Source organism: Penicillium daleae (assembly GCF_028827525.1).
Source record: "Penicillium daleae strain IBT 16125 chromosome Unknown utg000004l_segment0_segment0, whole genome shotgun sequence".
Lineage (NCBI taxonomy): Eukaryota > Fungi > Ascomycota > Eurotiomycetes > Eurotiales > Aspergillaceae > Penicillium > Penicillium daleae.
Genome location: NW_026623152.1, coordinates 814,596 through 837,799, shown reverse-complemented (window position 1 = coordinate 837,799; position 23,204 = coordinate 814,596). Strand labels below are relative to the sequence as shown.

The following is a 23,204-nucleotide window of genomic DNA, read 5'->3' as shown; positions in this document are numbered from 1 at the left end:
TGGTGTTTGTCTTGGCCGTGGATCGTGCCGTGAAGATCTGGCTGGGCGCGAGAGAGTGGTGATGAATCTGTGGCGGAATGTTTGGGCATCGGACATGAACTATTGAAGCATCGATGCTTTAAAGATGGAGGGGAGTTTCTCAGGGGGGATATTCTATTCAATCTCTCCATCCGTTAACTTTTCAAGCCTTTTCTTAATCTTCTTCAAGTCTCTTCATTGCATATCAGCCATTGCCATTACATTGCCATCTTTCCTTTTGCTCGTGTCTTTTCCGGTCTCTACAGCATATCTCTTTTGTTGATATCTTCATTTGTCTTTGCTGCGTCAAGCTTGAGAGTTTATCATAACCCCCCTTCAATCTACTCTCATTTGACTCTACATCCACCCCCATTGGCCCTGTTCAATTGCATTGCTATACAGCACATCGAATCTTATACAACACTTACAGCATGGTCGCTCTCTCCAGCCCAGGCCTCCTGGGCCCTGAAAGCTACGAGCTTCCACCACACTCTTCGCACTCGGATGCTTCCAACACACCCATCCTACACTTTGACCCGGAAAAGTCTCAGAAAACATACAAAATATCCTTCACCCAACGTCTCCGCCACTTCACTTGGGCCTGGTACACTCTCACAATGAGTACAGGCGGCCTCGCCCTTCTAATCGCCAACCAACCCAACACATTTCCCGGCCTCTGGCAGATCGGTATAACCGTCTACATCATCAACCTCACCCTCTTCGCAGTAGTCAGCTCTCTCATGGCCGCCCGCTTCATTATCCACGGCAATCTCATTCAATCCCTCGCCCACGACCGCGAGGGCCTCTTCTTCCCAACCTTCTGGCTCTCCATCGCCACAATGATCACCGGACTAGAAAAGTACTTCGGTGATGACCCTGAAACCGCCTTCTCCACAACCCTTCAGGTCCTCTTCTGGACCTACTGCGTCTGCACCTTCGCCGTCGCCGTCCTCCAATACTCATACCTCTTCTCCTCCGTGACCTACAAACTTCAAACCATGATGCCCTCCTGGGTCCTCCCGGCGTTCCCCATCATGCTGAGCGGGACCATCGCTTCCGTCATCGCCGAGCGTCAACCCTCCCATGCCGCTGTTCCCATCGTAGCCGCAGGAATGACGTTCCAAGGCCTAGGTTTCAGCCTCAGCTTCATGATGTACTCGCACTATATCGGCCGCCTGATGGAATCAGGGCTACCGAACCGCGAACACCGACCGGGCATGTTCATCTGCGTCGGACCGCCGGCCTTCACAGCACTCGCACTGATCGGAATGGCGCGCGGCCTGCCCGAGACAATCAGCGTGATGGGCAACGACGATAACGTCGCCGATGGCCGCGTCTTGGAAATTCTGGCCCTAGCAGCGGGCGCGTTCCTATGGGCATTGAGCCTGTGGTTCTTCTGTGTAGCGCTGATTGCGGTGGTCAGGTCTCCGCCCACGGCGTTCCATTTGAGTTGGTGGGCGATGGTCTTTCCTAATACTGGGTTCACATTGGCGACTATCGTGTTGGGGAATTCGTTTGAGAGTTCGGCTATTAAGGGGGTTGGGACGGCGATGTCAGTTTGTATCGTTGGGATGTGGTTGTTTGTCTTTGTGAATCATGTTTTGGCTGTGGTTCGTCGGGATATCATGTTCCCTGGCAAGGATGAAGATGTCTCGGAGTAAAACCATGGGCATTCATGGTGTCTTCGAGTTCCATGTTCGTCGGTGTTGTTGTTCTGTTCTGCACACTCTGCATTGTCTCTCCTTTTTGTCTTGTCTTTTCAGCATTTCTCTATCATTCCTTATGGCGTTGCGATTTCATGTCGTTTTGTTTAAGGGCTGGATACTTGGGCATGTCCCCGGCGTTGGCGTATTTTGTGGAGTTTGGTCGCGTCGAGTTACGACATGGCTTCATTTCGGCCTTGCATATACACCTACACATACACATACACATATACTAGAGTCTCAATAGACAAGATGATCTCAAAGAAGTCACTTTACAATTTTCGCGAGATTTAAAAGTCTAGCCCAGTCCGAAGCTTCTTGGTGCATATCCTCGAGCCGACTGTCAGACTTAAGTAAATGGCCCTCGCATTACATGTCGCGTCAAATACCCCCCGTTGTCTGGGACAGTCCAATGATCTTTTGAATTATGTAAACCCGCCGTCGTTTCATTCATTCTGAAGAGCTCTTTTCTGAAGAAGCACTCTTGTTCCATCTTGTTGGCGGGTCTCATCATGGCGCGTCGATGCGTTCCAGCGCGATCGGAACCATCGCGCGATCGCGTCTACAACGATGATATTCAAACAGCAACTCTAATGAGTTCTCTCTTTTGTCTCTATTAATACAAGTCATTTAGGTTCATTCTAGTGTTCCAGTGTCTTATTGTCAGGCAGACTGGAAAGGGATTAGGAAATGGGGGCATCGAGTCAACAGCTCCATGAAGCTCCAAACAAGATGCGACCATTTACAACACTCAACTCTACTCTCATGCAGAAAGTCACAAGTCAGGAACAAAGAGGGAATGACATTTCTGTATCTCGCTCTGCATCTACACAGAAGAACGACTACAAAACAAAGAAAAGAAAGTGAGTTCCTCTTGGCTTCGTCCCTGCCAACCAAAGTCAGCAGGGACTACTAGGCCCCAGTACCACGTCGAGGTGGGAACTCATCGCTGGGGTAAATTGCGAAAGAATAAATGTCAAAGATCGAAAAAGGGGTAGATGTAGATGGACGAAGCGGATGTCTACGAATGGAACAAAAGAATGGGCAGCAGGAAGAAAAGTGCAGAAGGGCAAGGGGAATGGGGGAAGGGGGCTACAGGGGGGTGGACGCTACAAAAGTGAAAAGGCAGCAAATCGAGATGCGACCAAACATGGCGAATATGCAGAAATGGTCAAGGGAGATGGCGTCGAAGTATGGCAAGTAGATGGCAAAAGAAGCAGAAGAAATGTAGAACGTGGAGGGGACAAGACAGAAGACAGGAGTGGGCAAGTATGGGCAGAGATGGGAGGAGAAGGGGAAAGCTGCGGGCCAGGGTCAGTTGGGAGTGAAGTAGAAGGAGGGAACTGAAGAGCGAAGAGTTTGAGGAGAAAAGAGAAGAAAGTCGAGGGGGAGGAAGGGGTATTTAAGAGCGCTTGCTTAAGGGACGCTAGTGGGAAATCGACGTGATGTTGATGCGATGTTGACGTGTTGAGGGTATTCAAGAAAGCCCAACGAAGCAGGAGCGGCTGTACAATGCCCGCCGATTTGCATCGATGCCGACGCTGAAAAGGATCAGAACCAGATAACGGAGGGGTCTGAGGCTCAAAAATATACTGTCGGTGCCGATATTTCCGAGCCAAAGCCGGAAGGTTTAGTGTTCCTTGGGTCAGCCTGCCGTTGCGAATATAAAAACACGGCACCGCGGTCTTCTCTATCCTCATGCTGCGTCGAGACGGTACCCGAGGGGGCCTGTAGATCACTTCCAAATCCCAGGCCAAAACATTGACATGCCCAAGTTTTGGGAAGGCACGGAATTTTCCAGCATGATACTTGCCGTGATCTTTTGCTGCGCTTTGCGTGTTTGATAATGTGGTCGAATTAAGCTGCGGCGAGCCGAAAATAGACGCGCTAACCGCCTTTTTTGCTTCGCTGGTAGATCCCGTGATCTTGTAAGTCCCTTTGACATGGGATATTCCGTGCACATAAACCGCTCCCTCGAATACTAAATAATGTGCAAGAGTCAGATTTATTCAGCAGTATCCAGGACTCGTACTGAAAATCAGTTTTATTTACAGCCAAATGCCCCAAGGACGGAGAGGAGTTCCGCCCCTTAGAGTTAACGGCCTGCTCGAACGAGATAGTGAAAGTGGACCAAGATCTAAATGAACAGGGAAGAATTTCAGATATTGTGGTGCGTTCAGTCTATTTTATGATCCCAGAAGTGAAGCATTTGGCTTTTTGTGGATCCTCAGCTTCCATTATCTTCATCCACACCATCAACTCATCCACTCGTGAGTTCCGTGCCATGTGAGCTGCCAGGAGTCAGTGACAAAGTCACCGCCATTGTGCAACAATTTCTTGAACTGGCGATGGCCACCTAGATCCCCGAGATTCGAGATAACGTAACGCACAACAAGATCCCGGAGGTCATCAATCTTGCTGTACACTGGACGGGTGTTTGCATAGGCGTATGGAACAAACTCAATGAGTGCCTCCACAGCCTCATAATACATCTTGTAGGCGCTCAGAGTCTCGTTTATGTTGGCAAGGACTGCACGGCGCAGGGTATGGATGTTGTATTTGTCTGCCACGGCGTACAGTTGTACATGCCCGACGAAGACGGGCGTAAAGTCCTCGCTCCGCTTGTTGACCGGGGAAGCCTGATGAGGACGTGGGCTTCTCTTCATGTAGATCATTACCCACAGGCTTTCAAGTCCCCCTAGTGCGGGTCCCACCGGGTGACCGTATCCCACCAAATGCAGGTCAGACATGGCGGGATTAGCGGGGTTGGCAGGTTGACTGCGGTTGAAAGGATTTGTGGGGTTGAGTGAATTGATGGGATCCGCAGGTCTGGTGGTTTGGGTGGGATTACCCAGATTGGCATAGTAGCAGGTGTTCGCGGTACTGACAGCTAGCTGCAGGCGCTGGAGACGTACACTTACAGAGAAATCGGGAAACAAGCTCATTTTCATGAAAGAAACATCTACCAAGAGAGTTTGGTAATCTCCAACCCACCAGTCCCATTCAACACATAACGGATTAGGCCCATAGCCTCATCACCTCTTATATCGAGATACGGCCTCAATGCAGGCAAGCCAACAAGGCCAGTATCAATATGATCATCTGAATCACACTTCACGGACAAGACGACAGTTGACGTCGTCTGGTAGCGTTTCACTTAGGAAACCCCCGTTAATGATATTCCCTCTATTTAAGAAACAAATTTGTAAAACTCACCGGAACACAACCCAACTCCAACAGGCCCAATGGTTCAGAATAACATGTCTTCTGGGGGAGTATGACTGTCGAGTGCGCCGGTTCTGAACTGAGGAGACCTCGCAGGTTCTTCCCGAAGCATCGTATTGGCGAGGTTATCATATGCCTTGGCCCCCGTCACGATGGACCAACCAGCGCACGAAAGAACGATGTTTCTGTAGTTGTTGCGTCAGTAGCTGGTGAGGAAAGCACTTTCATCAGGGTGGCCATCTCACCTGGAAGTGATCTCATGAAGAATGAGTATGACTGATGATAAAACTACGTAGGCATAAACCACCTAGGTCAGCAAGGCTGTGTGAGGAACCCAGGACATCCCATCCTACCAACCACTGGGTAGCTGGCCATCTCACCTAGTTATCATCAATAAAAAATTCAAACGGGGCATCTATGTCTCGTGTAGCCGAGGGTGGAGACCTAGAAATAAGGAGACACCGGGATCTCCCCCCAGTAGTCGAATTGGTGAGGATATCATACATCTTGGAGGAAGGCAAGATGAGCCGACTCACCTGGAACGAAGACGAAATAATCAATCGTGGAGCAAGGCAAGTGATACTATACATTTAAGCAGGAACAACGAAGATGCAGGGGGCCTAAGCAGAAAGATGGAAGACGGGTTCTACCCTCAGCATTCGTGCTGGTGAGGATATCATACATCTTGCCTCCCTCAAGACGGACCAACTCACTTAAGAGAAAGGTTATTTGCAGAGGACAAAGAACACCGGAGATGGTTGTGACTGAAGCTAAAAACAGCCTAGACGGAACAATAGAAGACGGCGTCTTCCTCGGCATGTTATGCCGGCGAGGATATCATACATCTCGAAGGGAGCAAGATGGACCAACTCACCTGAGAAGAAAAGACCAAAGAAGGTGGGGATTAAACGGTACACGTCCGAGGGTGGAAATACCTGATAAGCTGAAGATCCATGTCAGCAAGGCCGGCCAGAGAAAGTCCTGAGGGAGTGAGTGACGAACCACGTTGACCAAAGAGGTAAAGTGGGAAGTGGAACCATGGTGTGGTTAGCGGGGATGGGAAGACAGAAAGTAACTGGATAAAACCAGCCGGGATAAGAGTGTCAAGAAGGAAACATGGTGAAGATGAGAGTTGAGGTGATGGGGAAAGTTGAGGTGGATCAAAATGGATGAATAAGTAGAAGAGCGGAAATTTTGGGGAAGGTGGAGTTAGAAGAAAGAAGAGGAAGGCCAATAGTTGGAGAAGGAAAAAAAAGGAGGAGAGGGTGGAGAGGGAGGAGATATTTATACTCAAAATGGAGGGGGCGCCAGCAGGAGAGAGCGAGCAGGCAAGCATGGGGCTTGCCTAATTGGGAAGGAGGCAACATACTACCGTATACTACCCCGTGGGGTGCTGCCTTGGTGTTTTATATACGACGGAGGCAACAATTCTTGGATACGTCAGTTGAGGATTTTGATAGAGGCAGAACATTGCGTTGCCAGTTGACACTTTGATATGCAATACTGGTGGTAATCTAACACGACATACTGGCCCAAAATTGCATGCCACTGTCCTCAACCAAGATTAATCAATGTAGCATTACGGAATGCCCGCAAGTAGATTACTAGAATTGGAACAAGGTCTACCCAATGTCATTTTTACCTCCTGCAGACTTCAAGTGAATACAACGGATTGGGACAGGTAGAGGTGATTATGATGACTAGATATTTCCTGACCCTAGTACGGAGCCTGGCTACTGGAAGGTGATGAAGGATTGGTGTACTTGGGGCAAGGAAACGAAAGGTACTGGGCTGGAGGTATGTCCAGAAAAGACGAGAGTATGATCGATCCTCACGTATATATCCATACCTTATGAATAAAGCACACTGAACAAGCCAAAGAGACTCAATAAGTAAACAGCGGTATATCTGGCAATTCCTTCTGCGAGGCAGCGAATATTGGAAACGTTGGAAAGATGACAAGATGAGAAATAATATTCCGACTTTTATATAAATACACCCAAACACCGGAACAACCCGCCAGGATGGAAGCATGCAATATAGCATATGCAGGTAGAAGACAAACAACACCGGGTATCATGACGGTCTAGTAGGAGACCAAGATAATGCAAGATTTTGTAGACGCCACCACGAGAGATGGTTTATCTCCAATGGCAGGAATCAGGTTCAACAGCCGCAAAACGTGTATGCACCCACGCAGGCAGCGTCGCGAAATGCGGTGACTGGCGTGCAAGACCGTGGCCCACTGGAGCCAAAGACTGGGTTGCAAAAAACAGCGTATCACGAAGCATTTAAGCAACCTTCCTGCCGACGTTGCCAATTCCACGACCAACCACACTGACGATCACATCGCCATCCTCGTTTTCACCAGCAGCATCCCGGATGCCCCAGCCGGGAGCACCAAATTTAGCCAGATCACGGGCGAGCTGGATCATATTAGGGTCGGCAATAACCTCACGACCAACCTGCAGACGACCCACATCCTCGGAGCCCATAGTCATAAGAGTCAACATAGTCGTAGCCGCAGCCGGTGGGACACAGCCGCCCTTGGAAATAGTCTCGAGCAACTGGAAAGCACACTTCTTGCCAATATCTTCAGGGGCTTCACCGCCAGAAGGCGGGGAGGCAACATCGGCGGAGAAGAGACAGCCGGTTGAAGACTCGGCGACGAGAGATAGACCGAAGCCGAGACCGATCTTCTTCTTAGCATTGGCGTTGTTCTTATCCGGCGCGGACACGAGGGGCGCGGATGAGACGTCGGAGAAGATATAAGTGTCCGGGCTGAGCGGGTTAAGGATGCCACGGGCAGACTCGATCATGCGGGCGTTGTTGGAACCGGACACACCAACCGCGTATGCGACACCGCGGACGCGCTTGATACGGCCCGGGTTCATAAGATGCAGGGTCTTGGGTAGGCGAATCTGATGGCCAAAAGTGAATTGAACCTCACCGCCGCCGCCGCGGCCGTTGGGACCGGGGTTGGAGCGTTTCAAAATGCGCAGCTCGACGTTGTTGAACATTCCAAACTGGTTGTACCAGGGAAGGATCGCGGTTCGAACGCTGTCGACAGACATATCGCCTGTTGGGGTCGAGGAAGTAATCACGCCGGGTCCGGTGAAAAGGACCTTCAGAGGTGCTTTCGAAAACGGTGCCAGCAGGCATAGTGGAATCAAGAAATAACTCAACCCGCGATTGCAGTTTGAAGGAAGTTCATGTGTGATCACGCCGCCGCTAGCACCGACGCCGGTGGCACTACCAGTGATCAAGCCCGGCTTGTACACAAGAATCGTACCGGTATACGAAATTTCCATTTGGGAGCCATTGGTGACAGCTTCGAGCAGGCGCAGGAAAGAAATCTCGTGCGGCGCCAGACCAGGATTTGTGGGTGAGGAGGAGCGAATTTGCGAGATGTGGACTGTGTGGCCGGTCAAGGTTGAGAGGACCAGGCGATAGACAAGGTTGTGATGCGTGGTGAATCGCAAGGGGGGCTGAGATGTCGTCGCCATTTTCGAGGTTGCTTGTCTTGGTCTTTTCAGCAGGCTCCGCTTGAAGCTCGGCCTGTCGAAAAAAGAAAAATTGACGGTGGAAGGTTGATCCGTTCCGGTGGGTCGGGTTAAGTCCGAGGGGTCTGAGCTTTATCTCCGCGCGTCGGATCATTGTGCGTGGCCCGCGATTTTGGACCCTTTGCATGAAGCATCATACCACGGAAACTTGTTCCTGGGACTTTGCAGTTTGCCTAACGTTATCTTTTGGCGAGATATACTACACATTGTTGGACAATGCTTCCCCCAGCACTCAATATTCCAAAATGGTATATTTCCCCCGTTTACTCCCCCACCATGCTACCCCTCCACCGATGATGCACATGATTCATCGCGGGGAAAGTCGGCCACCAAACTGAAGGACCCAAAATGCTTCAACAGAATATGCTAACAGGTATTACTTCAGGCTTGAGGCCAACTCCCATCTTCTCCAGCCACCAGTCAACAATTACTGCGTATACCACCCCTCTTCCCCGGCAACAGCCGGTTACACCGTCATGATCGTTGGCGGGCCCAACGCACGAACAGACTACCACATCAACACCACGCCAGAGTTCTTCTACCAATACCGGGGTTCGATGCTGCTCAAGACGGTAGACACATCAACGACACCACCTACATTTCAAGATATCCCCATCCACGAAGGCTCGATCTTCTTGCTGCCGGCGAATACGCCACACTGCCCCGTCCGTTTCAAGGATACGGTGGGTGTGGTGATGGAGCAGCCGCGAGCAGCGAATGCCGTTGATGTCATGCAGTGGTACTGCAGGAAGTGTAGCAGCGTTGTATGGGAGAAGCGCTTTATATGCACTGATCTCGGGACGCAAGTCAAGGAGGTGGTGGAGGAGTTTGCTGCGGACGAGGAGAAGAGGCGATGCAAGACGTGTGGAGAGATTGCAGCGACGAAATATGGCGAGGGAGAATTGGAACAACCGCCTTCGCATCCTGAATGAAGGAGTCCCGTCTAGCCCTCTTGGGTTGTATGAATAAGGAGAGACGAGGGGAGTTGCCATGCACTGTATTTCGTGATGAACTTACGCTATGGTAAAGAGTTATATATCATGGGTGATGAATTCAGCATTCCTTTGAGACAATCGTGGAATTGGCACTGTTGGTTGCACGGCCTATATGCGCTGGGTAGTAAAGCTTGTTCCCAGCGCAAGGTACGGCATATTCAAGAACGATCATGATTGGGGGTATGATGGATTAGATTTTATATTATTTTCTACATGTGTGGCTTGTAGAAAAGCAGTATGGTACGGCCAAGACCGGATACCTGGCAAGATCTCAGGCAATACACCAACAATATCTGACGGTCATGGGTACAAGTGCAAAGCAGGAGAGGAAAAGAGAAGGTCGAAGGGGGGAATAGAAAAAGAGTGGCAAACGAAGGCCGGAACTTGTCAAAGGTACAAATCCCACGAAGTGAAAGGCAAAAAGTGTGTAGACACGCTTGAGAACGAATGAAAAGGTCCGAGATAGAAGGAAGAGTAATACACAGAGTTGAAAGGGGGAAAGTGAGGGAGCAATGGCATATCAAAGACCAAAATCACAACTTCAGATCGGACATGATTGAGTGCAAAAATGGCCTAGATGCAAAAACATGTACTAGAAAAGAGTCGAAATGTAGAAAAAAAAGCAACAACCAAATTGATCACCCCCAGATCCTCAGGTTGCGCATCGTCATACGATGCCGTCAGCATCACTCACGTATTCACCATGGTCCATTATTCATCAAAAGGACAGTCGATACTCTCATGGCCATCTCGCTCGCAGAGAGCGCACCACTTCGACTCATCGATGACCCCCGAAGACTTGCCAGCGATGGGCGCCATGGATGAACCCAGTCCGCCAATGCCCTTCAGACCCTCGAGCACAACATCACGGCCAGTCTTCTGAGAGGGAGCGCTATCCGTGTTGCTATCGGCAGAGTTGGAATGTTTTAATGCCCCATAATCTTCAATCCGTCCTTCAGTAGACTTATCAACGGGCGCCTCAGGGGCCTGCTCCTTCTTGGCTGCAGAGTTACCAGAACCAAACATGCTGGTGCAGTTCAGAATGTCATGGCCGCCCGTCTCACAAATCTCACACCACAAGGAATCGTCATCAGAAGAACGCTCGGACTCGGGGGTGGGCTCCAGTCGTGGCTGGGAGGAGTTGGAGAAGCCGCGGTGGTGCTGCCGCTGCTCGTTGGCCGGCATATCATGCCAGTCATTTGGGACCACGGTACGGTCAGAGAGACGGTGGGCGTGGTTAATGTTATGGTTCACGGTGATGTTGCCCGAAGAACTTGTAGACTTGTGCTGTTGCTTGGGCGAGAGGGTCACCGTAGAGCTGCGGTTACGACCGCCACCCACACGTAGCTCCTGCAACTCCCGTTCCAGTTCCTCAATGCGAGTGTCCTTGACCTGGGTAGTTCCCTCAAATTCCTGCAGCCGTTGCTCTAGCTGAGAAATCTGCTCACTCTGGTCGTTGTGGGATTCCGCTGACCCGTTCTCGCCTAGGCCGGCAGCGTTGGGGTTGCCCCGGCTCAAGGAATGAATAATCGCCTTTAGTCCACGGATCTCATCATCTTTCTGTTCCAGCTCGTGTGAGCTTCGAGGGCCGTCTACCACAGCATGGGCATGTTTGAGAGCACTCGCTGATTGATCCCGCTCTTTCTTCAATTCCAACTTGGTCCGCTCTACCTCGCCACGGAGGAATTCAACCTCGGCCCTTGCCTCTGCTTCGCCCCGCCTTGCATCTTCAAGTCCCTCTTCCAACTCCGAGACCAGCTCTTCCAGCTGCTTGAGCTGCTGTGCGACAATCTCAACATCTTCACCACGGTTCTGTAATTCATTGTTTTGCTGCATGAGCTCGTCCAGACGTTGTTCATATACCCGCTCCGTCTCGGATGCGGCAATCTCCAACGTATCCAGGGTACTTCGGAAGTCTGCTCGGTGGCCGTCAAACTCGGCAGTCAATTGAGCAATTCGTTCATTCCTTTCACGTAGCTGCGTGCGGATGTTTAGTGCATCCGCCCCTTCTAGTTCCTCCATCGCCTTATGGAATTCGCCGAGCATCTTCGCTTGCTCATCCAGTTGCTTATCTCGGTCTAGTAGTTGCTTCTCCAAACTCTTGATCTGATCCTTCAATTCCTGTGTTTCCGCAGATGAAGGTCGTTGGAAGTCCGAGGGCCTCCCGTACGATGAGGCATTGTCATCGTCCAGGCTGATTCGTGAAGGTGGTCGATCGGACAGTCGAGAGGGTGCCTTGACGGGACTTCTTGGGTATCCATTGACGCCAGAGGTCCTGGAGGCCGCGGAGGGTGTGCGCAGGCCACCAAGGCTGAGTTTCGGAGGAGAGATGGAGGTTCGCGGGGATTCCGGACGAGGGAGAGACGGTCGACGAATTCGAGGACGAGCCATCGATGGGCTTGGGCCAACTGACTTGCTGAAATTCGGCGGGGCGCGTCCAGGGGTGGTAGGCACGGCGAAGGTGTTCGCCGATGAAGACGCAGAACGACGCGTGACGTATTTGCTGTTGTTCATGGGCACAAAGATGCCCGAGCCAGGGACAGAAGTTGCAAAGTACTTTCGTCCTTCCACGTCACCGCTGTTCTTTCCTCGCTGCGCGTGTTCCGGACCCAGCTCGACACCGGCGAAACGACCAGGCTTGCCCGCCACGGTTCCGAGATATTTGACGGTGCCGTACATGCCCCCTGGCACGTTGACCAGATCGCCGACCTTGATATCGTCAAAGGCCGCCATTTTGCAACGTAAAAATCAGTCGGTATGCGAGTCGACAGGGGTAGCCGGGTCTCGACGAAAGATCGAGGGGGAGTTGTTGGAGCGGGTGGGGAGCAAAAAAAAGTGCAGGCAGATGGCAGTCAGGAGGAAACTAAACAGTCAACGTGATAGGCCCAAGGTGGATCATTGTTGTTGGGCTACAAGCATAGACCCCTAACGATTCCAAGAAAGAGAGAAAAGACAACGAAGGATTGCTGGACAGCACGAGACGGGCAAATATGTACAAGGCGGGCAGAAAGGGGGATGCGGGACAACAAATAAACCCCAAAAGGGTGTACTTCGCTGGTCCAGCTACTAAAAGGACGAGAGGACCAGGTCCCATGGATCTCAAAGTGGACTCCCGCTCCACCCTGCGTAATCATCTTCCTCCTCCTCCCTCCCCCGAACTCGACGACTCGTCTGCGACTGTGCTACTTGCATATCCCTCCTTGCCGTTGACATCCTGCTGCACCAATCCCAGACTCCCAAATTCCCGGATTTCTTCCAAATACCGCGCTGATCGCGGGATCCCGGCGCGTCCACTGCTGACTCTCCAATCCTCTCACACTTGCTCGATTCCTTGTCCATCGGGACGCTCCATTCACACCATGGCACAGTACTTCTTCGACCTCCTCTACAACTTCACAGATTGCATGTGCTGCTTTCCGAGTACACCGCAGCTGAAGATCAATAATCGGAGCTTCAAGCTTTTGCGATTGCTAGGCGAGGTATGATTCAAGCAAATTTGACCAGCTTACAGTGTTCAAACTAGGCGACCTGTCCAGAAGGGACCGTCTGTGGTCGCAGAACTGACGTGTGCACCTCTTCATCCAGGGCGGTTTCTCCTACGTCTACCTCGTCCAAGATAAAACAACCTCGGAATTGTTCGCGCTCAAGAAGATCCGCTGCCCGTTCGGCCAGGAATCCGTTTCGCAGGCCCTCAAGGAAGTTGAAGCTTATAGCCTGTTCACATCGCAAGACAACATCATCCATGCGATCGACCACTGCGTTTCCACTGAATCAGGATCCAAATTCCGCTCTGATGGGGGCGACCCTGGCTCGAAGACAGTCTACATTCTATTGCCGTACTACCAACGGGGCAACCTCCAAGATGCCATCAATGCCAACCTGGTCAATCACACACGTTTCCCGGAGAAGCGGCTAATGATGCTAATGCTGGGCGTGGCCAATGCGCTGAAAGCCATGCACCAGTATCGCGTCCAGAGTGGCTCGAGCTCGACTCGCAATGCAAAGGCGGTTCGAAGAGAGGGCGAGGAGGCGGATGAGGAGAGGACAATGCAGATGAAGCCCAAGCGGCGTGCCAGTCATCGCCAGGAGGAAGAGGATGAGGAGAATGAGCCATTGATGGATGACGAGGTGACACGCAGTCAGGAGGGTGTCCAGGAGGGTGGTCTGCGCCCCTATGCGCACCGTGATATCAAGCCTGGTGGGTATCTTCTTTTTATCTGTCCTCTCATCTCCATAAACCTCCGCGTGCTAACGATAAATGTTTTCTAATAGGTAATATCATGATCGATGACGATGGTCAGACCCCTATTCTGATGGACCTCGGTTCCCTCGCTCCGAGTCCCATTGCCATTACATCCCGCTCCCTGGCGCTGGCAGTGCAGGATACCGCTGCCGAGCACAGCACGATGCCATACCGAGCTCCCGAACTTTTCGACGTGAAAACGGGCTCCATTATCGACACGAAAGTTGATATTTGGTCTTTGGGATGCACACTCTATGCCTGCCTAGTGGGTAAAAGCCCCTTTGAGGCTCGCAGCGATGAGACCGGTGGTAGCCTGAGCATGTGCGTTCTCGGCGGTGACTGGCGATTCCCCGACGAAAAGACCACCGCCACCAAAGGCAAGGGCAAGGTCGGCACTGATGCCGACAACTCGTCCGGCAGCAGCGAGCAAATGATCAGCGCTCATGTCAAGGAGGTTGTGCGCAAATGTCTGCAAGTTGAACCGGCGGAACGGCCGGATATTGACGAGCTGATTCAGATGATGAAGGATGTCATCAGCGAGTTGCCGGACGATGATGGCATCGCATAGGCATCTTGCATCTCATCCTATTTTGATTTCCTTCTGTCTTGTGTTTTCATCCACCTTTTTCCCTTTTTCTCTCTCAAGTTCCCCGACAGGCTCGGCAGGATTGTCTCGCGCGCGATTTGTGATTTGGCGATCTGTACAGTATAAGCCGAACATTGGTTTCACTTGGCATGTAATTTGTCTCTCTCGATTTGGTCATTTACCAAGGATCTGTTGAACTCGCACATTCTTATTTAAATATTAATGAATGCATTCCTCTCAGTTTCACACTGATCTCCAGAACTGGTTGGTGGTATAGAGGGGCTTGATATTGGTGCATTTAATATACCCTCATGATGACGAAACATCGCCATCCTCTCCTAACGTCTCGAATTGCCTGGGTTCTTCAGCACTCTCCTTCCTGACGTCGAGGCACACAAAAGCCCAATTCTCAGTCCATGATGAGCCAACAATTCAAACCCGACACTAGGGGAATCGAAGTAGTCCAGTGGTTCCCCGAAAGAGTTGTAAACAAAACTTGTACTAACCTTCACCCTACCCATCCTAACTTTTCTGCCAACTAACATCCCCAGTCCTCCTCGCAGGCTTCATCCGCGGCGAACTCGCCGCCACAACAGCCAACGTCCTCGCCCACGGCGGCGCGGCCTGCATAATCTTCACCGGCCGCTCCCAATCCGAAGTCCAATTGTCCATCAACCACATCAATCGCAAACACCCACAGACAAAGATCCTCTTTGTTACCGCCGACACGTCCAGTCTATCGGACATGTGCGAAGCAGCGCGGACAATCAAGGCCCTCGGCGTACCGATTGACGGCGTAGTTTGCTATCCGACCGTTATGGCGGCTGATTGGCAGAAGACGGCTGATGGGATTGAGTCTCATTTTCAGAATAATTATTTGGCGTATTTTGTGCTTGTTAATGCTTTGTTGGAGATTATGGAGCGTGGGTCGAGGGTCGTGTTGATGACGACTAGTGTACGGCGGGAGGCACCGGCGCCGAAGTGGGAGGATATTAATTTTGCGGTGAGTTAGTCTCTTTGAACGTATACTGATATATCCTGATATTAGGTGAGGGCCAATGATGGACTTGAGCTAACATTGTGCAGGATGGGGAGACATATCACTCTCTGGATGGATACTCGCAGTCGATGTTTGCGAACATCTTGTTCGCCAAGTCGCTGGCGCAGATATGCGCCAAAGAATCTGTTGCTGCATTCTCGGCCAATCCTGGAAGTAAGTAATGACCTTCTCCTGGCTGTATCCTCGGCTATGCCTCTGGAACCGAGCTTATACAACGCAGATACCAAGACCAATGTGCAAACGTACGTCTCGCCCGAGGAGGTAGCATCGTGGTTGCAGCGCAAGAAAGAAGGTATGTTCAGCATTCTAGACATATACTTGAAACTTGCTCCTCATGCAATCCCAGCTGGCGAGGACCTGCCTATCTTACTCCAACAAGCCCCCAAATCGCAATCGCAAGCAAGTGCCACCATAATCCGAGGGCTTCTTGACCCTATACTGGCAGGTAAGCCACACATAACTCCTTACTCACCAATCCCGTGTCATAGTTATCACCTGGAGTAAGCACGTTAATTAATCATCGGGCTAGAACAATCCGGCGCTTTCCTGGACAACTGCGAAGTCCTAACCCTGCCGTACCTCGATTTTCCTGCCGGAGAAGAAACTGCTACTGCGCTATGGAAGCAGAGCGAGGCTTTTGTCGAAGCGGCCGGATTAACTCAAGTCGTCTAGATGACAATAGCAAAACAACCGGGCATATGACGGCCGTTGGGGTAGATTCGTCATGGCGGGATAAGCTTGCGGGGTACGCTTCGAACAACGGTTGATATCCTGCCCGGATAGGAAAGTTGTCATCGGGCCAATGGAAAGAAACGATAAGAAAGATGTTGGAATTGGAGGAGCGGGCAATAGTCCGTTAGCATGGACTGGTAAACGTGATGCTTAAAAGCCTTAATCTAGTAAACGGAGCCGCCACTGTTGTGTTCTCCGCAAGCCCTTGCGCTTGGACCTGGTAGATTGAGGGCTTGTTATTGGCGTGTGAGTGTCTGGGCGCTCGGGAGGCGATAGCTTGTCTTTTGTGTTCGGAATCAGTTCCGGATTATGGTTTCCATGGGAGGGGGTGTTTTTGGAGTATATCATGACAGAAAACACATGCACTTTGGTTGGAATGTCATAGTACTCGGCTCTTTGGATTGGATAATGGCTCTATAGACGAATGATCTACTCAGTCCTTATCATTGTCTGTCTTGGGGTAGTACTTGCATCTAGGGAGCATGGGATATCCATATCCATTGTTAATGTCTACCGCGCATTGGTCGACCGGCTAACATGATAATTTGTTATCCTGTTGATGGAAACTTACCGCCATAGAACCGCAGGGAGTTCAGTTGGTCGGCACTAGAAATACACACCGAGCCGCCTACCCCATACTCGAGCCTCTCAATATCCAACCACTTCGTTCATCATTAGATAATGAAATCATGATAGTTATGAACCGAGCAGGCAAAGATCGCCCAAAAGATCCTTCGACTTTGGCCAGTGCGGGGAAGACTATCGCACGCTGTACCCACCGCTTATCATGCAGGCCTACATTCCCATACCAAGCGGAATCTGGGCCGCCTTAATTCGTTCTTCTTTCCCACTTCTGAGCCCAGTGTCTTTATCTACAGCCGATCGGACATCATCGGCAAACTAGAAACACCTTGACTGGATCTGCTATCTGCCACCAATGCGGTGACATGCCTTGGTACCACCGCCGGTATATACATCTGCACATCACCTGCCGTTGCCCGCTAGGTGGGATCTACTCCTAGACTTATCCACTGCTTGGTAAACCTTCCCCTGAACGCCCCTGCACAATATTCAAAGCTTCATTATGGCGCCAGTTTTGGATAGCTCAGCTATTCCAGGCACCGTGACGTTGGTTGATATAGAGCATGTGCTACATACGCGCCATCTGGACAGTGGCAATGGGGACATCGTGTTGATCCCAGCCCCTTCACAAGACCCGGATGACCCGCTGAACTGGAGTCACAAAAGGAAACTATTATCGACTGTCTGTGTGAGCGTGTGAGTAGCAATAGCCCTTAACAGATTGATGATGATAAGGGACTGACAAGAAGGGATTGGCCTAGCTATACTCTGTTCGCTGGTATCGCCTGCTCGGTGGTGTACTCGGTGCTTACCCCTCTGTCGAAAGAGACTGGGTTATCGGTTAGCACGCTCAATGAAGGAACGGGGTACATGTTTCTGTTGGCTGGATGGGGCCTGCTATTTTGGCAGCCCTTTGCTATGCAATTTGGCAAGCGTCTGACCTATATTCTGTCGCTGGCGGGTATCCTGGTATGTTGTTTCCATTCAAAGCCCGCACATGGCAATTGTCAGCTAACTTGTCCCAGGGCACCACGATGTGGGGGTAAGACTATCCTAGATGGAGACAAAAACAAGACGATATGACTTACACCATTCATCCGCAGACCATATGCAAACACTCAAGGCCAATGGATCGCCCGAAACGTCATCTCGGGCTTCTTCACAGCACCCATCGAAGCACTCCCTGAAATCAGCGTGACTGACGTGGTAAGCCTAGCTGCCTTCCATTACATCGGAGATCTGAAAACAGATTGTAGTTAACAAGTTGACAAAATAGTATTTCACTCACGAACGGGGGACATATATGGGTTTATACGCCTTCTTCCTCGCTGGCAGCAACTACTTCGCCCCCGTGATCTGCGGCTTCATTGCCGAATACCAAGGCTGGCGCTGGGTGTTCTACTGGCCCAGCATCTTCATCGGCTGCGCCATGGTCTTTTTGTTCTTCTTCATGGAAGAAACAAACTATGTCCGCGAGGATGTCGAAGACACCACCATCGCCAACGTGCGACTCAGTTCGTCGAAGAGTTCGCACAGCGGTGATCCCGAAAAGGCCGTTCCAGTATCGGATCCGCCTTCGCCGACCGAGGAAGGCACTATTTATACGAAGAAGTCGTATGTCCAGAAACTTGCCCTTCTGGGACCGAAACAGAAACAGAATACCATGTTTCGGCGACTCTGGCAGACTCTTTACTACCTCTCGTGGCCTGTCATTTTCTATGCTGGGTTAGTCTAATTCGGGATACTATCATATGACAAACGGAAGCTAATGCTTAAGTAGGTTCTCGTACGGTTCATACCTCGTTCTATTCAACATCCTGAATGGAACCGCGTCGATCATTCTCGGCTCGGCACCCTATAACTTTGGGTAAGCTGCGCAAGTTCCATGAATTCATGATTGAAAGCTAACCAATAATAGTTCATCTATGGTCGGTCTCAGCTATGTTGCATGTTGTCTGGGAGTAGCCATGGGGTAAGTCATCCATCATAATTGCCACTAGCTCAGGCTAACTCGACACAGCTCCCTCTTCACCGGTCGCTTCAGCGACTGGCTTACCATCAAACTAGCCCGCCGCAACGGCGGCGTGATGGAAGCCGAACATCGACTGTGGCCATTCCTGGCTTGTCTCATCCTCGTTCCGGGATCACTGCTCCTGTGGGGCGTCGGTGCCGCACACGAGGTGCACTGGTTTGGTCTTATCGTGGCCATGTGCATGCTGGCATTCACCAATACCTGCGGCATCACCCTGAGCGTGAACTATCTGGTCGACAGCTACCGGGAGCTTAGCGGTGTTGCGATGGCGAGTGTGATTCTCGTTCGGAATACTATGTCATTTGCCATCGGATATGGGTGAGTTTCCACTGTTCAAGTAACTGTTTTGCGGACAGGGGATGCTAATACGTCTCTGGTAGTATCACACCGTGGATCGAAAACATGGGGTATCAGAACTGCTTTATCTCGGCTGCTTTTGTCGGTATGGCCTGTGCAGCGGCGTTCCTGGTGATGATCAAGTTTGGCAAGTCTTGTCGGATTCGTAGTCGGGAGAAGTACTGGGCTATTGTCCAGGAGAATTGGGAGAAGGGAATGGGGCATTAGGTGGCTGGTTTCCACCAAGGAGGGATCCTTCCAAGATTGTTGTCCATTGAACAGGAGGGTATTTGGTTTTTTACTTCGCTGGTATCATAATTGAACCACGTATCACGTTTATCGTCTTAAGAAGAAAAAGTAATGCGCCTTGCCGGGTATAATAATTATGTGGAGAACGCCGCGGAGGTGGTTGTGTGGGGGAGGCAAACCCGAGTGAAGTCGAGGAAATTAGTATGAGATTATGTATCTATTCGTTCATTTTGGAGCAGCTAAGACTTCACTCTGGATCCTGGAATTACTTAACTAAGTATGTGGCTCTTGATAATATAGCCTGTTCATTTGTTGGAGTTCCATGGATTCTTCGCGGGGACTCCGCCGTGACGGGCACTTTTAGCCGGCGCGGGTAAAGTCAGCTACTTTTGGGTTCTTGGCTCCTCTCGAGCCCGCTTAAATAGATTGGGTTTCCGGTCATTTTATTTCAGATCACCACGTTATTCTTGCTGCTGGTGATATTTCCTTTCAAGGTCTGCAGATCCATTTGAAATCACTCCTTGGACAACAATCTACAAGATTGACGACTATACCCTGGAAATTCCCAACTCAACGCGAACAAGAGACCTCAAAATGTCTCCCAAACCCCTCATCACCCACCTCTACACAGCAGACCCCTCCGCCCACGTTTTCAATGGCAAACTATACATCTACCCCTCCCACGACCGGGAGACCGACATCACCTTCAACGACAATGGAGATCAATACGACATGACTGACTACCACGTCTTCTCCATGGACTCCATCAACGGCCCAGTGGAAGATTCCGGAGTCGTTCTCTCCGCTAAAGACGTCCCTTGGGTGTCCAAGCAAATGTGGGCACCAGACGCAGCCACAAAGAACGGCAAATACTATCTCTTTTTCCCGGCCAGAGACCAGGAAGGTATCTTCCGCATCGGCGTTGCTGTTTCTGATTCACCCACGGGTCCATTCGCTCCTGAGGAGAATCACATCCCCGGCAGTTACAGTATTGATCCGGCTGTATTTGTCGACGAGGATGAGAAGGCGTACTTGTACTTTGGCGGTCTTTGGGGTGGACAACTGCAGTGTTGGGAGAAGTCAGACTCGGAGGTTAAGGAGGGCGATGAGATGAACGGACTCGTCTTCAATGCTTCCAAGTCCGGCCCACAAGAACCTTCCGGCGCGGGCGTTCAAGCCCTTTCCCCCCGTGTGGGCCAGTTGACTGATGACATGCTCACCTTTGTCTCGCCTCCTCAAGAACTACAAATTCTGGCCCCAGAGACTGGAAAGCCTATTGCGGCGGATGATCATGAGAGACGATTCTTTGAGGCTGCATGGATGCACCGCTACAATGGCAAATATTACTTCTCGTACTCCACGGGCGACTCGCATTATCTTGCCTATGCGACGGGATCGTCGCCATTCGGACCATTCACCTATGAGGGTCGTATCCTGGAGCCGGTGCTGGGATGGACCACGCATCATTCTATTGTTGAGTTCCAGGGCAAGTGGTATCTGTTCTATCACGATTGCGAACTGTCTGGGGGTGTGGATCATTTGAGATCTGTAAAGGTACGGGAGATTGTGTACGATGAGGCCGGGAAGATTCATCTGGCTTAATTGTTAGTCTTGCAAGTATATACCTTGGAGAAAATTGGAGAGCGAAGCCAGTTCATAAAGATATCCGACCGTCGGACCAAGAGCCTTATAACTTAAGAATGAGTATGTAGCCCGCTGAGACTGCCTAAGTAATGTGTAGAGAGTAGAGAGATTTATTTGCGGGCTTATAGGTTTCTTGTAAGTACGATCCTCTCTGCTAGCCGAGAGGGCTGGGGGTTGGATCAATGCACACACCAGGCTTCGGTAGAGGACTGTTGCTTCAAGGTCTGCTCTAACGACACAAACTGTATGTGGTAGAAAATAGGATAAACAGAAGTTCCATTTATACGCAAGGCCTCCGCATAGAGGAAAGCTAACGAACGAAAGATCTTAATGACGTAGAAGAAGACATCGATTTCACTGTGTACCTGTAGAGCAACGCATCATAATCTCCATTCCATGTTGTCAGTAAAAATATGTCTCAAACAAAGCTAACAAGAAAGAACTAGCAAGAAACAAGGATAAGAGACAAGCGGAGATTGTTCAGATACCCAAAGAGCTCAATTTGTTCGTAGCCCAATTGTCACTCTCCACATGCATTTCAGACTATCAGATCAACAAAAGAAATGTACTGTAACCATCATCTCCTCCCACGCACACGAATTAGATTAGGCTGGGTATCCTTCATGGGTACGGCACACCGCCGAACAAAAGTTGCCAGAATATCTTGTCGCTCTTCAAACATCCAGATAAGTGTGTCGAATGTCAGAGCTGCGCCGTAGATTGATTTGAAGTAGGGTTTCGTATGGACGTCGTCCTCGGGAAGACAAGGCTCTTCGAAAACTTTGTTATCGCCTATGGGAGAGAGAGATATCAAAGCAAGCCCAGCTTCCTTTTCGATTGTCTTGAATTGTTGAGATAGCAAGACGTCTGCTGTGACCAACTCCGAGATCTTTTCTTCAATATTGGAAGTAAGTTTAGCGAACGTTTCTTCGCCCATGCCACCTTCGAAGAACGTGGCAAAGTCAATAGTGACAAGGTCCTTATGACCCGGCCTTTTTGGAGGATAAAATGCTTCAAAGGCTTCTTTGAGGGCGAGGGGCATTATGCGCATTACCGGAGACTTGGCCTTTTCAGACAATAATCCGAGAAGAGCATTGAAATCCAACCAGAATCTGTATGAGTTCTCCTTGTTTCGCGGTGGAGTTTCCCGGGTAATCCTGATAATATGGAGAACGGTGTCCAAGGCAGATATATGGCGATCGACCATGCTGTTTAACTGCTCTGGAGTGGGTTCTGCCTGCTCCTGGGCAAGTCGCTTCTCACCCTGGTGACCATATCGAATGCCCTGACTCGTCCAGAGTTGTTCTCTTTCTTTTGCAAAGACTTTCAATTCTTTTCTGGCCTTTTCAAAACGCGCCCTATTCTGAACCACAACGATTGATATAGAATGGCTAAGTGAATAGGACGCAATGATTCGATGGTGATGTGGTGAAAGTTTCCCGATACTGACTTTCCAGTCTACCGTTGCGGGCCACGATTTCCTTCCTTTCCTTCTCGCTGGTACAATCCCAGTCACGATGTCCTTGTGTGGTGCATTTGCTAACGAGCTGTTTTGTGGAAAGGGTATTTGAGACCGAATCATAGCATCGGCGAAAGCCGACTCCCAGCAACGTGATTCATCGCAGAACACGAGAGCAAGCTGTGGGCTTATCGGAAGAATGAGGTGTAGCATATCGTCTGTTGTCATCCAGATAAGCTGGGGCCCATTCTCGCTCTCTTCCATTCCCAAGAACGATTGTGTATCGCCCTCAAAGTCAACTAGGCTCTCGTTGAGAAAGAACTCATATCCATCAGCTGCGGTCCAGATCTGAAGAGTGTAGCTCTCAACAAAGTGCTTATATGTTCTCGCAGTAGCGTTAGAAGCGGCATCACTAGTGGACTCAGCATCTGCAAGAAGCACCTCGTGACTAGTGATTAAAAGATAGAGTAGTTGGTCAAGCCAGACTTCCCGCGGATCGTCCGATCGTCCCTCTTCTCTCGATGCCTGGAAAAACCGCTGGAACATAAAGTCATTCTCGCGGGATGGATTTTGTATCTCGTCTCTGTGTTGCTTGCTGCGTCGATGCGAGAGCATCATAAACTTGAATAAGACGTGAATATCTTTTTCGAGGATATTGACGTGATCGAGTTGTTCTTTTGAGGCACTCCTAATCTTGGCAAATATCTGGCTTGTCTTGGTCTCTATCCCGCTGAAAAGACTCTCGATTCGCATATGATTTGTGTCGTCCTCCCTATA

At 50.4% G+C, this 23,204-nt stretch overlaps 10 protein-coding genes across 10 annotated transcripts; 6 read left to right on the top strand and 4 right to left on the bottom strand.

The window, feature by feature from the left end:
• Positions 1–449: 449 nt before the first annotated feature.
• On the top strand, positions 450–1,679 carry N7458_004021 (tellurite-resistance/dicarboxylate transporter family protein; the record flags this gene model as incomplete). The annotated part of the gene is made up of 1 exon (XM_056907403.1): positions 450–1,679. One exon carries the CDS (start codon positions 450–452, stop codon positions 1,677–1,679), a length of 1,230 nt encoding a protein of 409 aa, XP_056768130.1.
• Positions 1,680–3,976: 2,297 nt separating this feature from the next.
• Positions 3,977–4,666, bottom strand: N7458_004020 (uncharacterized protein; the record flags this gene model as incomplete). Its single annotated transcript, XM_056907402.1, has 1 exon — positions 3,977–4,666. One exon carries the CDS (start codon positions 4,664–4,666, stop codon positions 3,977–3,979), a length of 690 nt encoding a protein of 229 aa, XP_056768129.1.
• Positions 4,667–7,237: 2,571 nt separating this feature from the next.
• On the bottom strand, positions 7,238–8,452 carry N7458_004019 (RNA 3'-terminal phosphate cyclase-like protein; the record flags this gene model as incomplete). Its single annotated transcript, XM_056907401.1, has 1 exon — positions 7,238–8,452. The coding sequence occupies one exon, from the start codon at positions 8,450–8,452 to the stop codon at positions 7,238–7,240; it is 1,215 nt and encodes a 404-aa protein (XP_056768128.1).
• Positions 8,453–8,725: 273 nt separating this feature from the next.
• Positions 8,726–9,441, top strand: N7458_004018 (3-hydroxyanthranilate 3,4-dioxygenase; the record flags this gene model as incomplete). Its single annotated transcript, XM_056907400.1, has 2 exons — positions 8,726–8,757; positions 8,895–9,441. 2 exons carry the CDS (start codon positions 8,726–8,728, stop codon positions 9,439–9,441), a joined length of 579 nt encoding a protein of 192 aa, XP_056768127.1.
• A 774-nt stretch (positions 9,442–10,215) lies between these two features.
• N7458_004017 (CAP-Gly domain containing linker protein BIK1) lies at positions 10,216–12,237 on the bottom strand (the record flags this gene model as incomplete). Its single annotated transcript, XM_056907399.1, has 1 exon — positions 10,216–12,237. The coding sequence occupies one exon, from the start codon at positions 12,235–12,237 to the stop codon at positions 10,216–10,218; it is 2,022 nt and encodes a 673-aa protein (XP_056768126.1).
• A 626-nt stretch (positions 12,238–12,863) lies between these two features.
• On the top strand, positions 12,864–14,315 carry N7458_004016 (putative serine/threonine protein kinase ENV7; the record flags this gene model as incomplete). The annotated part of the gene is made up of 3 exons (XM_056907398.1): positions 12,864–12,983; positions 13,090–13,702; positions 13,777–14,315. 3 exons carry the CDS (start codon positions 12,864–12,866, stop codon positions 14,313–14,315), a joined length of 1,272 nt encoding a protein of 423 aa, XP_056768125.1.
• Positions 14,316–14,749: 434 nt separating this feature from the next.
• On the top strand, positions 14,750–16,065 carry N7458_004015 (putative oxidoreductase, short-chain dehydrogenase/reductase family; the record flags this gene model as incomplete). Its single annotated transcript, XM_056907397.1, has 6 exons — positions 14,750–14,831; positions 14,885–15,336; positions 15,420–15,546; positions 15,614–15,685; positions 15,740–15,838; positions 15,923–16,065. 6 exons carry the CDS (start codon positions 14,750–14,752, stop codon positions 16,063–16,065), a joined length of 975 nt encoding a protein of 324 aa, XP_056768124.1.
• Positions 16,066–17,209: 1,144 nt separating this feature from the next.
• N7458_004014 (putative MFS transporter) lies at positions 17,210–19,303 on the top strand (the record flags this gene model as incomplete). The annotated part of the gene is made up of 9 exons (XM_056907396.1): positions 17,210–17,403; positions 17,454–17,676; positions 17,733–17,749; positions 17,811–17,913; positions 17,984–18,432; positions 18,488–18,574; positions 18,626–18,679; positions 18,728–19,057; positions 19,120–19,303. 9 exons carry the CDS (start codon positions 17,210–17,212, stop codon positions 19,301–19,303), a joined length of 1,641 nt encoding a protein of 546 aa, XP_056768123.1.
• A 615-nt stretch (positions 19,304–19,918) lies between these two features.
• Positions 19,919–20,926, top strand: N7458_004013 (glycoside hydrolase family 43 protein; the record flags this gene model as incomplete). The annotated part of the gene is made up of 1 exon (XM_056907395.1): positions 19,919–20,926. One exon carries the CDS (start codon positions 19,919–19,921, stop codon positions 20,924–20,926), a length of 1,008 nt encoding a protein of 335 aa, XP_056768122.1.
• Positions 20,927–21,545: 619 nt separating this feature from the next.
• N7458_004012 (uncharacterized protein) lies at positions 21,546–23,180 on the bottom strand (the record flags this gene model as incomplete). Its single annotated transcript, XM_056907394.1, has 1 exon — positions 21,546–23,180. One exon carries the CDS (start codon positions 23,178–23,180, stop codon positions 21,546–21,548), a length of 1,635 nt encoding a protein of 544 aa, XP_056768121.1.
• Between the last annotated feature and the right edge of the window lie 24 nt (positions 23,181–23,204).